Source organism: Melospiza melodia, chromosome 24 (assembly GCF_035770615.1).
Source record: "Melospiza melodia melodia isolate bMelMel2 chromosome 24, bMelMel2.pri, whole genome shotgun sequence".
In the NCBI taxonomy this organism is placed as follows: domain Eukaryota; kingdom Metazoa; phylum Chordata; class Aves; order Passeriformes; family Passerellidae; genus Melospiza; species Melospiza melodia.
Window position 1 is genome coordinate 3304430 of NC_086217.1, and position 12117 is coordinate 3316546.

At 52.3% G+C, this 12117-nt stretch overlaps 1 protein-coding gene across 2 annotated transcripts; it reads left to right on the forward strand.

The window, feature by feature from the left end:
* The first annotated feature begins 3037 nt into the window (after positions 1-3037).
* Positions 3038-12117, forward strand: TSEN54 (tRNA splicing endonuclease subunit 54). Of its 2 annotated transcripts, XM_063175679.1 has the most exons (11): positions 3038-3095; positions 3479-3631; positions 4718-4781; positions 4922-5005; positions 6240-6338; positions 7338-7390; positions 7731-7832; positions 8930-9552; positions 10010-10070; positions 10769-10885; positions 11918-12117. In XM_063175679.1, exons 1-11 carry the CDS (start codon positions 3067-3069, stop codon positions 12066-12068), a joined length of 1536 nt encoding a protein of 511 aa, XP_063031749.1. In that variant the 5' UTR covers positions 3038-3066; the 3' UTR covers positions 12069-12117. The 2 variants fall into 2 exon arrangements, with proteins under 2 accessions (XP_063031749.1, XP_063031750.1); XM_063175680.1 differs by lacking the exons at positions 3038-3095; positions 3479-3631 and adding an exon at positions 3751-4049.

The following is a 12117-nucleotide window of genomic DNA, read 5'->3' on the forward strand; positions in this document are numbered from 1 at the left end:
TGCTCTGCTCCCCCCTGGAGAAGGGCTAGAAGCAGGAGGAAGAACAAGGAACAGGCTGTCCTGTTTAGAAGAGGCAGACAGCCCCCACTTTTCTTACACTTCATTAATGTTTTTCCCAATCAGACAAAAACCCCACCACAGCAAAGTGGGCAAATGCACCACACTCACCTGCTCCAAGGGCCCACGTGCACTGCTCTGGTTCATTCAGTGTGGTGCCTCTCCAGGCTAATAAAGCCTTTCTCAGCTGGGATGATGGCAGTGTCCCACAGGGGAACCAGGAGCAGCTCTAGCCTCCACCATCAGCTTCCTCCATGGTTTTCTCTGCCAGCCAGCCAGCGAGGGCTGGATCCTGCTCTGCTCCCTGGTGCCACACATCCACAGTCTTCCTGCGGGACCTCCCAGTCCCACACCCATCATTATCTGAGCTCCCAGGACCCCCCGAGCAAACCATTCACTCACAGTGCCAGGTTTCACCACTGCTCAGCTCAGTGACCATTAGTTCAGCTTCCTTCCACAGCCCTGGCCACAAAGAGAGTCCAGAACAGTCATGCTCCACTCAAAATGCATTCAGGTTCCACCCTGAACAAAGATAAAAATATCCCAAATTTAAGAAAAGAAGCCCATTAAAAAACCCCACCACAAGCACCACAGTTACATTTCTAAAGCAGCTGGACAGAAACCTAACATTAAAAATCCTAATTTAAACCCAGAATATCTAAAGGGAAAAAAATGAGCCACCTCACCCTCCATGTGTAAGTGCAGAATAGGAAGTGCAGCCCCCAGGACCACCCACACCCAGCTGGTGACACTCAGAATTAGGGCTGATAAGAGGATTCAGCTGGGGAGAACATGAGTCCCATCCTGCCAGGGCTCTGCTGGTGCCCCTGAGAGGAACAGGACGTCCCCCCACCACATGACAGCTAAAATCCCAGTATTGAAAAGAAACATGAACTGAGATTAGTCTTGACATTTCTGGGTCTTGTAATCACAGTGGGTGACAAAAGCAAATTCTGGATCAGAGCTTTTCCCTGAGCAATTTAAACACAGCTATTTTGAGAAGACTGAGCTAAACAAAGGGGTGACAGCCCCAAAGTTGAAAGCCACAGGATGTGGGGTCCTGGGATTATGTGATAATCAGGCAGCCCAAGTAGTCTCCAAACTACATGTACTTTTTGGAAATCAGGGTGAAAAAGCACTGCCCCTGCACAGCCTTCTGCCCCTCGCCCCATCCATGGGTTCTTGTCCCCCCACATGCCATGGAGAGGCACTGCTGGCCAAAATCCCTTGACCCCCTCACAAGGTGAAGGCTCAATTCAGGAGGAGAAAATAATGAGGCAGTAAGCGAAAATTAAATAATTTCAGTGGAAAATGGAAGGGAATGGTTTTTACATTCATCTCCTCTTGTTGGCATCTTGTCAAAGGGTTTTTATTGGGAAACCACAGTTGGACCCAGGGACTCTGGTGGGGAGAAAAGCTGTGTTTTTCCTACTTGAGCCTCCTGTGAGATATCCCACAGCAACAGGAGACGGGCTTGAGGTGAAACTTGAACTTTTGGTGCATTTCCCCATCAGACCTGTCCATTCCTTCCCTGGCAGCCAATCCAGCCATGCTGGCAGAGGTGTGAGGCCCTGCTGGATCACTGCACACTCCAGGCAGTCAAAGGCACCAGCCACTGCTGGAGGCCAGGAGAAACAGTGACACCACTGAAGGGACAATCCTCTTGCCCCAGTGGGCAGGACACAGCCACTTCCAGACTGGTCTGGCTCGTCCCACATGGTTCTGACAGCCTCATGGCAGGGCGCAGCCTGTCAGTGATGCTGGGGAAATGTACTGAAGAATGTATTGAATTGATAAGATTTTAAGAATTTGTGAGAATTTCAGAATGATTTATATTATAATTGCTAAGAATTCATTATTTAAAAAGGTATTTTCCTTTGGAGAAATGTATTTAAGAAAGGGCAAAATGCAGTGAGGAGAGAGAGGGAAAACGATAGAAGGTCCTGTGAGCAGCATGGCTGGGGGAAAGAGGGGAAGGACAGGTGGGCCAGAAGCCTGGACAGAGCAGATATCCAAGCCTGGGACTAATCTTTTTTTTTTGTTGTTTTGTTTGTTTGGGGTTTTTAGTTTTTTTTGGTTTTTTTTTTGTTTTTTTTTTTTTTTTTTTTCTTTTGTGTGTGTGTTTTTTGTTTGTTTGTTTTGTTTTGTTTTTTAACTTAAACCCAGCCTGTTTACCCGTATTTGACCGTAGTTTTACCGGTGCATGATCTTCCTGCCCTTTACTCCATCGACCCATGGTTGGTTTCACCTCCCTTCTCCCATCCCGGCTGCGGACGGGGTGTTGATCGGGGGCAGCTCAGCGCGGCAGACCTGGGTCAGATCCCGGGCAAAACCCGTGGCCCGGGCCCGTCCCTCCGAAATGCCCGGCCCTGGATGCTCCGTCCCCTCAGCAGCGCCCGGACCTGGGTGCTCCGTCCCGTAACGGTGCCGGGTTCTGTCCCTCAGCAGTGCCAGGCCCTGGGTGCTCCGTGTGGCCCTGGTGCCCGGCCCCGTCCCTCAGCTGTGCCCACCCCTGGGTGCTCCGTCCCCTCCCCGGTACCCAGTCCTGTCCCTCAGCAGCGCCCGGCCCTGGGTGCTCCGTCCTGGTGCCCGGTGCCCGGTCCTGTCCCTCAGCACTGGCCGGCTCTGGGCGCTCCGTCCCTTCCCCGGTGCTCGGTCCTGTCCCGCAGCAGTGCCCGGCCCTGGGTGCTCCGTCCCCTCCCCGGTGCCCAGCCCTGGATGCTCCGTCCCCTCCCCGGTGCCCAGTCCTGTCCCTCAGCAGTGCCCGTCTCTGGGTGTGCCGTCCCGCCCCGGTGCCCGGTCCTGTCCCTCAGCAGTGCCCGTCTCTGGGTGTTCCGTCCCCTCCCCGGTGCCCATCCCTGGGTGCTCCGTCCCTCCCCCGTTCTCTCCCCGGTGCCCGGTCCCCGCCGCTCGCAGTCCTCCGAGCCGCCAGGGGGCGCGTTGGCGGAGCCCGCCCTCTTGGCGGCGCTCGTGCCCGGCGGCGGAAGGACGCTGGTCCGGCACGTGCCCATGGAGGCCGGCGGGTCCCGCCGCCTCAGGTGGGGCGGAAGGGGGGAAAGCGGGGAGGCAGCGGGGGAACCCGCGGTGAGGGGGCCGGGACGGTACCATGGGGAACCGCAGACAACCGCACTACGGGCAGCCGCGGGAGCACTGGGGGAGTCTGCACTATTGGGGACCGGGGAGGCACCGGCGCAACGCGCGGTACCGGGGAAAAGGAGGCACTGGCGGGAGCCACCGATGAGGGGGCCGGGGAGGTACCGGCGGAGCCGCGGTACGGGGCCTGGGGAAGCACCGCGGGAACGCCCGGTACGGGGATCTGGAGGGGCTGCCGAAGCACGGGAGGCCCCGGGGGCACTGCTGTACGGGGTCCCGGGGCTGGCGGCCGCTCTCCCGTCCCTCACCACCCCGCTGTCGCCCGCAGCACGGCGGAGCAGCCGGAAGGTTGCCAGGCCCCGCGGAGCCCCCGCGGGCAGAAGTATTTCCTCCCCGACGGCTCGGCCGGGCAGGCCGAGAGGCTGCGGCGCTGCGGCGAGGAGCAGTGGCGGCTGCTCTGCGAGGAGCGCCCGGAGCGGCCGTAAGTCCATCCTGGAGCGGCGCTGGGAATGGCTTTTCTCGTGGAAAGGGTGATGCCGGCGGGCAGAGCACAGCTCGGGGGTTACGGGGGCGATCCCCTTGGCAGCAGGAGGTGTTGGACACCACAGTAAACCCCTGTTGGTAGCAGGAGGTGTTGGACAGCGCAGTAAACCCCCCGCGGTTCACCTGCACTCAGTGCCCGTGCTGGAGCAGCAGCAGTGCGACACAGCCTGGCTGTCCCTGAAGGAGCCCAGGGACATGCTGTGGCTTCAGAAAGTCCCTCACAGGGCTTTTGGTTTTCCCAGGTGCCTGTGTAATCCTGTGGCCTTTGCAGGTAGCAGCCACTGCCTTCTTGGTCATGATCCAAGTTACAGAGTGTCTTGTTGATGCTCCTGTGTGGCCTGCGCAGATTTGACCAGGTGTCAGTGTCCTTGATTTATCAGTCTTGGTGGTTTCAACAGTGCTGCCAGACTTTGGTGCTTATCACTTGGGAGGCATTCACACCCACCTCTCAACACACACCTTCTCTGCTTGGCCTGCAGCTATTATTTTTTCCCTGTGAGTCCCTGTGGGTAGGGTACAGTGATTAGAGGATGTCTTGGAAGCAGCTGAGTTCTGTATGATACAGAATCACTGAATGGTTTGGGTTGGAAAGGACCTTAAAGATCACCCCATTGGACTCCCTGCCATAGGCAAGGACACCTTCCACTAGACCAGGTTGCTCAGAGCCCCATCTAACCTGGCTGTGAATGCTTACAGGGACATGGCAGCCACAGCTTCTCTGGGCAACCTCAGAGGTGTTAGTTCCTCAATATCCACATATCCTTCATTAGGCCCTGCATCTCCAGCAAGCTGCTGTAGCCTGTGGACATGTCTCTGTGGTGCTAACTGAAGACACTTTTAACTTTTTGGTGGTGATAAAGTGATGCTGCTAGAGCCAGGGGATGATGGCTTTCTGATGCCTTGTAAAAATGCCACCTGGAAACTTGCCGCCTTTGACACCTCCCTGAGCTTGTTTTGTGCTGCTACACCAGGAGCTGATTGTAGGCCACACTAGCAGTAACAAACTAATCTTTATTCTTCTCAGGGGGAATCTGGTGAAGGCTGAGTGGAAACCAGAACAGGGCATCGTGGAGCTGAAGTCCCCTGCGGTGAGTGCCACAGAGTGTGCTCAGTGCCATCATCTCCTGCTGCCTCACAGATTCCTTAATTTGCTTCTTGCAATGGGAGGGAGCCTGGCTGTCAGCAGGGAGCAGCCAGAACCAATCAGGGATTTGTGCTCCTGTTCCAGGGAAAGTTCTGGCACACCATGGGGTTCTCAGAACGAGGCAAACAATGCCTGCTGCCCGAGGAAGCTCTGTACCTGCTGGAGTGTGTAAGTAGGATGAGGGCACTGGGTCCTCACTGACTGGGGGAGCTGTAATAACTGATAAACAGCTGCTTCTCAAAGAATTGTCTCTTTTAGTATGTTCTGATGGACCTGTTTGTCACCAGGCTGTGGGTTCATACTCTGTACTCTCAAGCAGCCTCTGTGTCACTGACAGAGTGTGTCAGTTGGATCTGTGGCCAGTTCATTCAGCTTAAGCAGAGATCTTTGGGGTTGCTGCTTGGGATTTCTTCCCAGTATATATGGCAGAAAGAAATTTAAATGTGGCAGACAGAGTAGTGAGACCACGTTGGTTCAGTGCTCCTCTGCTTGCAGAAATGCTGCTTAGGGCTCAGCTGGATTTCTTTGCTGTAGAAAGGAGTTTTTTTTGGTCTCTCCACCAAAACCTGTTATCAGTAGAATTGGTGCATTGATCTAAAGGGAACTTTTATCCCTCAGCAAAATAAACAGATTGTGAGCTGATGCTGATGCCATTTCTTAAATCCTAAAGCAGAGGTGGGGCTTTTTTACCCCTGGCATTCTGACTAATAGTTTGTAAACAAATTGATGGCAATAAAATGGTTTAGTCAGATGCAGAGTACAAAATCCCCCAAAAGCAGAAAAAAACAGTGAGATGCCTTCAGCCCATGCCATGGAAAAGGTGTGGTTCCTAGGGTTTTGTTTTTTTTTAATGAGTAAACACCATTTAAAAAGACAGAAAGAAGGAAAAAAGTGTAGCCTAAAACAGCCTTCTGGAGGTCATTTGCTATTCCCAGGGGAAGTTACCTATGGGATCTCTGAGTCTGTAAAGGAAGTAAATGCTTCTGAGGAGGCACCAATTGATGCCACCTGAAGCTGTTGTTCACTCCTCTGCTCCAGTTCTCAGATTTGCTGGTGTAAGTGCTTTTGTTGTTGTGCTGTATCCTGAATCACTCAGATCATCAAAGTTAGTTTATCTGCCCAAGCAGTGGTTATTTTATCAGCTGAGTTTTTTGCTCCCAGGTGCATCTTCCAAACAGGAGCAAGAGCTGAGAGCTGTGGGTGGGAACTTCTTACCTGGCTGATCAAACCAGGGTATGGGGGAACTGGGTATGGGAAGGGACTGTAAGAGGTCCAGGTGACACATGGGGAGAGATGGATATCCTGTCAGGGAGGGACCAGCTGTCAGCAGCAGTGGGAAAGGACAGGCTGTGAGCTTGCATAGATTTGTTCCTGTGACTCACACCAAGCTTCTGCCCTGCAGGGCTCTGTCCAGCTCTTTTACAGAGATGTGCCCCTGTCAATCCAGGAAGCCTACGAGACCCTGTTGTGCCAGGAGGCAATGAGCCTGTCACATTACCAGGTGTGTTGGGACCTCCAGCTGTTGGAGGAGGATGAAGGCAGAAAGGCCAGACTCTGCCACACAAGCTCTTCCAGTGGCTGGAAGCAGGGTAGGCTGATTGGGGAGGGAAGGGAAGTAATCATCAGTTTTCCCACTCACCTTCTTCCAGATGTTCAGTTCCTGTTTCCCCACCTTTGCTTTGGGTCCTAACCCTGGCATTTGCTCCTCTGCCAGTGCCACACTGTGTTCACTGTCCTGGTTTTAGGCCAATTTCGGGAGAAAAACCTCTAAAAGAGGTTTCCTCTAGAGAGCAAATTCAAGCAGCCCGTCCCACAACTGCTTTGGGAAAAAGATTTCCTTGGAGAAAAGTGGAAAAAAACTGTTCATTTAAAAGGCAAAGCATTCACCAGCACAGAAAAAAAAAAACAAAAAAAAAAAACAAAACAAACAACCCAGTATTAAACTAAAAAACCTCTTGCACCTCCAAAAGAGATGACAAACTCAGAAAAGTCCCCTTAGTGGGCTGTAGCTTGACTCACTCAGTCTCTTATCTGTCCCTCTGATGCTGGAAATGCCACAGCCCAGGCCCAGCCCCGTGGGCCACAGGTGTGAGCTGCCAGTGCTCTTCTGGTATTTGGTCCAGAACAGGCTTAAACAGGTCCAGAGAAAAAGAAAACCCACAGTCCTTGTCCAGGGAACTTCTCTGCCTCAGCTAGTTAAAAACTAACTGAAAGCAAAGGAGAGCTCTGTCCCACTGTCTGTCCATCTGCAGACAACACAGTCCAGGAGCAGGAATATGGAGGAGTGAGTGCAGTGTCTGAAAACAAACTGCACGCTTCTTCTCTCCCTCCTTCACTCTCAGAACCAATCTTAAAGGTGCAAAACTTATTTCTGGGCTAAACATATGAATGGGGATACAAGCATCATAAAGTCACCCAGGACATCATTCAGTCATAGTGGAACTAAAGTAAATTGTGTTTAGAGCTGTCATCTAACATCCTTGCTTTCCTTTGCTCTAAGGTGTTCAGCCATTTGAAGCAACTGGGTTATATTGTACTGAGATTTGACCCCAGGTAATCAACTTTTCCTTCCCGTTCTGCTTTCTCCTTCCTCAAGACCCTGAGACTCTCTGCACCCACTGCCTGGCCCTAGGGAATGGGACCAGAGAGGAGGACTTTGGCCCTGCATTCCATCTCTTGGGAGGATTAAAGGCTAAGAGTGCCAGTCTGCCCTTCCTTGCTCCTCCCTCCTGAGGAGGTGATTTGGAACATGAACTGGGGCATGAACTGAGGGCCATCCTGGTCCCACTTGGGCATTTTCTGTGTCTTTGCTTGCTGTATTCTGGGGGCTGGGCAGAAGGTAGTTCCTCTACATCACCCTGCTCTCAGCCTCTGTGTTGGTCTCTCCTTCCAGCACTGTCCTGTCTCCCTATGAGAGGCAGCTGAACTTGGAAGGTCACTGTAAGAGCTCTGGGAAACACCATTGCAAGAGGAGGAGGAGGAGTTCCAGCCCCCGGTAAGGATGTGGCCCAAAGCCTTCTCCCATCCTCTTCAGGCCCTGCTTGCTCAGGTACAGCTGCTTTGCTGCAGTGTCCCCAGGCCCTCCTGCTGGGGGTGACCTTGTATGGCACTTTGCTCTTGGCTGTTCCCAGGCAGTGCAGCACTTTTCCTGAATGCCTTGCAGTGTTCCCTTTTGTCACACGTGTGTGTCATGCCAGGGCTAAGAGGGGCAAATTGTCCCCAGGTCCCCCTGTGGTGCTGAGATGTCAAAAGAGAAGAGTGGAGAAGTCAGTGCAAAAGGAACACGTGTCAGGCACCTCCTCCTACTTTTTTTAACAGGAGCACAGCTACCACAGTGCACAACTTCCATTTATCCACCTCCTCAGTCCAACTTACCTGCCAAGACTCAACAGCAGAGAGCAGACTTGTGCCCTAGGGCTTGCACATGTCTGAAACATCCCCACAACCTGACAAAGAGCAATTCTTCTTATAATTCTGACAGTTCCCAGGAGGTGGCGTCAGCCTTTCAGAAACGGGGAGGATGAGCCTGGAGAGTCTCTGTTGACAGTAAATCAGTGCCTGAGGAGTTTGGAATTGTAGGAACTGAGAGGTTAAACTGCTGGTCTAAGAACTGCCCCATCTTCTCTGGAATCAGAGTCTGAATCTCACACCAATAAGAGGTGCTTGGCAGGCAGGTTTCTGCCTGGCCTGTGCTGCTTTGGCTGAAGTCCATAGTGTTTGCATGGAGGTGTTTGGGTCAGTGTCTGGGGTGTGGAGCTGGCATGGCAGGTTGGAAACATTGTCTATACAAATCAAGGCTGAGATTCTCTTGGGCGTTGAAGTCAAACCTTGTGCAGGACTTCTCAGAAGTTTAATCTGCCTTTGGCATTCACTCTTTAGTTTTTCCTGCTTTTTTCTTTTCACATTTGTCTCACAAAGAAGTTGTTCTAAAGGGTTTGCAGACCTATCTGGGGGTTCCTGCCACTTTTGTTGCCCTTCCTTCAGGCTTGGCAGACTGCATTCTTCCTGTTAACAGGGAGCAGGCAGAATTTAAAGGAAAGCAAGCTCTACCACACGCTCTCCCTGAATTTTTTACTGTTCCTTTGTCTTTAGTTTACATGAGAAGAAACATAAAGTATGTGAGGACCTTCCAGAAGCTGAAGGGACCTCCAGCAAAGATGGAGATGACTATGGAGACTCCATTCCTGTGGATGAAAAGCCCTTGTCAGTGCAGCCAAAGGAACCAGATGCTGTCAGTGCAGAGGGGGAGTCAATGCTAGTTCCTCTTGACACAGGACAAAAGGATTCTCTGAGCTTCAGACAGGCTGGAGACCACAAGGAGAACAGCACTGGCACCCATGCACCCCGCTGGGATTTTACCACCATCACCTTTCCCAACATGGCCTCAGACCAGCCCTGCACACACCTGCCCTCCCCTGACAGCAGGCTCCTACCAGAGAACGTGCCAGGCAGGGAGGTGGATGCAGCCTCCTGGTGCACACAGATCAACCAGAAACAGGAAAAGCTGTCGCGGAAGGAGAGGAGGCAGCGCGAGAGGGAGAGCAGCTACAGGAGCAGTGTCAATGCCGACCAGGAGGTGAGGTGCTGCTCCAACTGGCAGGAGTACAAAGCCCTCTTGGAGCAGAGGAGGCAGCAGAGGGCTTGGAAGCGACCCTCCCACCTCTGGAACCAAGCTGTCACACCACTGCTGCGGCCAGAAGAAGTGACCTCACCAGGTAGTGGCTCTGGGAACTTGACAGGGACCCTGTTCTCTCTCCCCCAGCTCTGAGAAAGAGTGTCTGGTATGCAGCAGCAAAAGGGATGACGTGGAGAAGCTGAACATCAGTTTTGGGGACAGTATTTTGAGCAGGAGAATCTTTCTATAGCCCACTCAAGTGCCAGGATAAACAAGGCCTTGGGAGGGCTTCTAATCCATTCCCCATGTCCTGCTGTATTGCAGTCCTTCCTGCTGGGCTGTTAGGCATGTGCAGTCAGGGCCAGCAAGATGCAAAGCAACTGCAGAGTGTCTGGGCTGTGTGTTGGGAGGAGATGAGGAAGTTGAGGTCTTTGAAGTAGCCAGTGGTGACTGTGGAGCTGCCAGCCATTGTCAGAGGAGGAAGGCTCGTGGGTGGTTTGGAGTGCCCTGGGAGGGAAATTGCTGGTCTGATCCTTTCCCGTTCCTTCTCCCTCCAGCTGAGCTCCTCGAGCAGATCAGTGTGCTGCAGCCCTCCCACATCCTGGATGGAGCCTCCTGGTTAGTATCCAGCCAGTCAGCTTGGAGCTGTGGGGAGCGGGAGTGTCTTGTGACTGTCCCTGCTTGTGAGGTCTGTGAGGTGCTCCCAGCAGCAGTCTGGGAGTTGCTGCACATCCAGGGTGCCAAGAGAAGGCAGTGCTCTGCTCCATGACCCCCTAGAATTTCTAGAGAGGGGGTGACATTTCCGTGAAGTGGCAGGTCCTGCAGCAGCAGAGCCAGGGCTTTCCAGGCCAATTCAAACAGCAGGGTTCCTCTTTTATCCTGCCCTTCCTTCTCTGCCCACCAGCCAGAGGTTTGATTTGGTTTCACCTGTGTCTCATCCCTGGAATGTGCTGCCATCCCTGCTTCAGTGGTTATGAAACCTTGGCTTTGGGACTTTGGGTTCTGCTCCTGCCTCAGAGTCAGTGTGGTGCTTGTGAGCAGTTCCTGCAGTGCTTTGCTCCTGTCTTAGTGCTACTTCTTGTGAGGCTGTAGGGTAGATGTGAGCCAGGATCTTGCTCTGCTCTGACCACAGGAAAGGTCTGGAAAGTAATTGATACAATTGCAGGGTCAGTCCTTTGAGGAGTGAAGCCTTTCAAAGGACACAAACTAGTCAAAACTAGACCCAAACTAAAGGGAGTTTTTGCTCCCTCTTTTCTCTGCTGCACCCATACCCTGCAGTGTTCTGATCCCATACCTGTGGGTGTGTTCCCCTGCAGGCTGCAGGAGGACCCAGAGGCCATGAAGATAGACTTCAACGTGTATCAAGCAGACGCTGTGTCCAAGTTTAAGAAGACAAAGCCTGGGAAGCCCCATGTCAGGATGTGTGTTCGGAGGTACCCACGAATCTTGTGCTGTTTCTGAAACTTTGCAGTTGTTGTGGAAACGAAGTCCTAATGATCTGTAAATGACCCAACATCTTGTGAGCTTTACAGATCATCAGAGTGTCTCACTTGAGGGTGGTAGCTTTACAGATCATCAGAGTGTCTCACTTGAGGGTGGTCCTGCCGAGGATTTTTTTTTCTTTCAGTTCCTCATCCTTTGTTGGAGACTATGGCCGACAGTTTCCCCCCTCTTCCCCTGTCCTTGCATTCAACCCACATTGTTTGGTCATGTGGTTGCTGCTCAAGTCTGAGTATCACTGGGAGTCAGGAGAAAGAAGCCACAGCTTTTATGCAATACTTGTGAAATTCAGGTAGAACCCAGTGCTACAGGAGCTGAATCCTCAGTCAGTGCTGGTCACTCTGGAATTCTGCAGAGATGAACCTCCCCAGAGCTTGCTACAGGCTCTGAGCCATAGGTTCAGTATTTTGATCTTTGTCGAGTGTAATGTTAAAATCACTAAGAACAGAGGGTATGTGTCCCCTTTTTTGCTGGATCCAGAACCTGATACTAGAACTCTGTAGCAAGGTACAAAGTTCAGTTTCTGCCTTTTCTCATTTTGCTTTACTGAAACTGTCCCTCTGCTCTCTGCAGCTGTAGTAGACAGAGCAAGGAAGGTGGTAATGCAGTTTTACCAAGGTATGTCATCAGCCAGTAGGATGATCCTTGTTGCCTAAATACTTTCATTGATGAGCAAACAGACTCTGCAGAATTAAAAGGAGGGAAAAGCAGGTCAGATGTTGATCCCAGCAACCTAAAGATCTTCCCAGCACAAGTTATCCTTGCTTTTGGCAAAGGATTCACCAGCTCCCAGCTCCAGGCACGCTGGGTACTCACTCTCAGGGCTGGCAGGATGGCAGAGGGTGGGGAGAATCACTACCAGCTCCTCAGGCCAAAGGGAGCTGTTGTGATGGCTGGCCAGGACAGCTTTGCCTCTGTGTTCTTCTAGCTTGGAGAACAAACAGGATGTTTTTTTCTCTCTGTAGCTTTGATGAGCAGATCCCCTCCCTGCGGGCTTTGAAGCAGGCGACGTATCTGAGTGGGGACGTCCCTCTGGTCTTTGCACTGGTGGATCATGGAGAAATCACCTTCTATTCACTGAAGGAGTTCAAGCTGCCCGTTGATGTTTATCACTGAAGCTGCTGTCACTTGCAGAAATGGGATGGAATAAAGGGAACAGTTTTAC

Bases quoted from the DNA above. Each gene is read 5' to 3' on its own strand.
- TSEN54 (XM_063175679.1), top strand. From the start codon at position 3,067: ATGGAGGCCGGCGGGTCCCGCCGCCTCAG. The intron at 3,632-4,717 runs GTAAGTCCATCC...TATTCTTCTCAG, and splicing joins GAGGAGCGCCCGGAGCGGCC to GGGGAATCTGGTGAAGGCTG. The intron at 7,391-7,730 runs GTAATCAACTTT...CTCTCCTTCCAG, and splicing joins GTACTGAGATTTGACCCCAG to CACTGTCCTGTCTCCCTATG.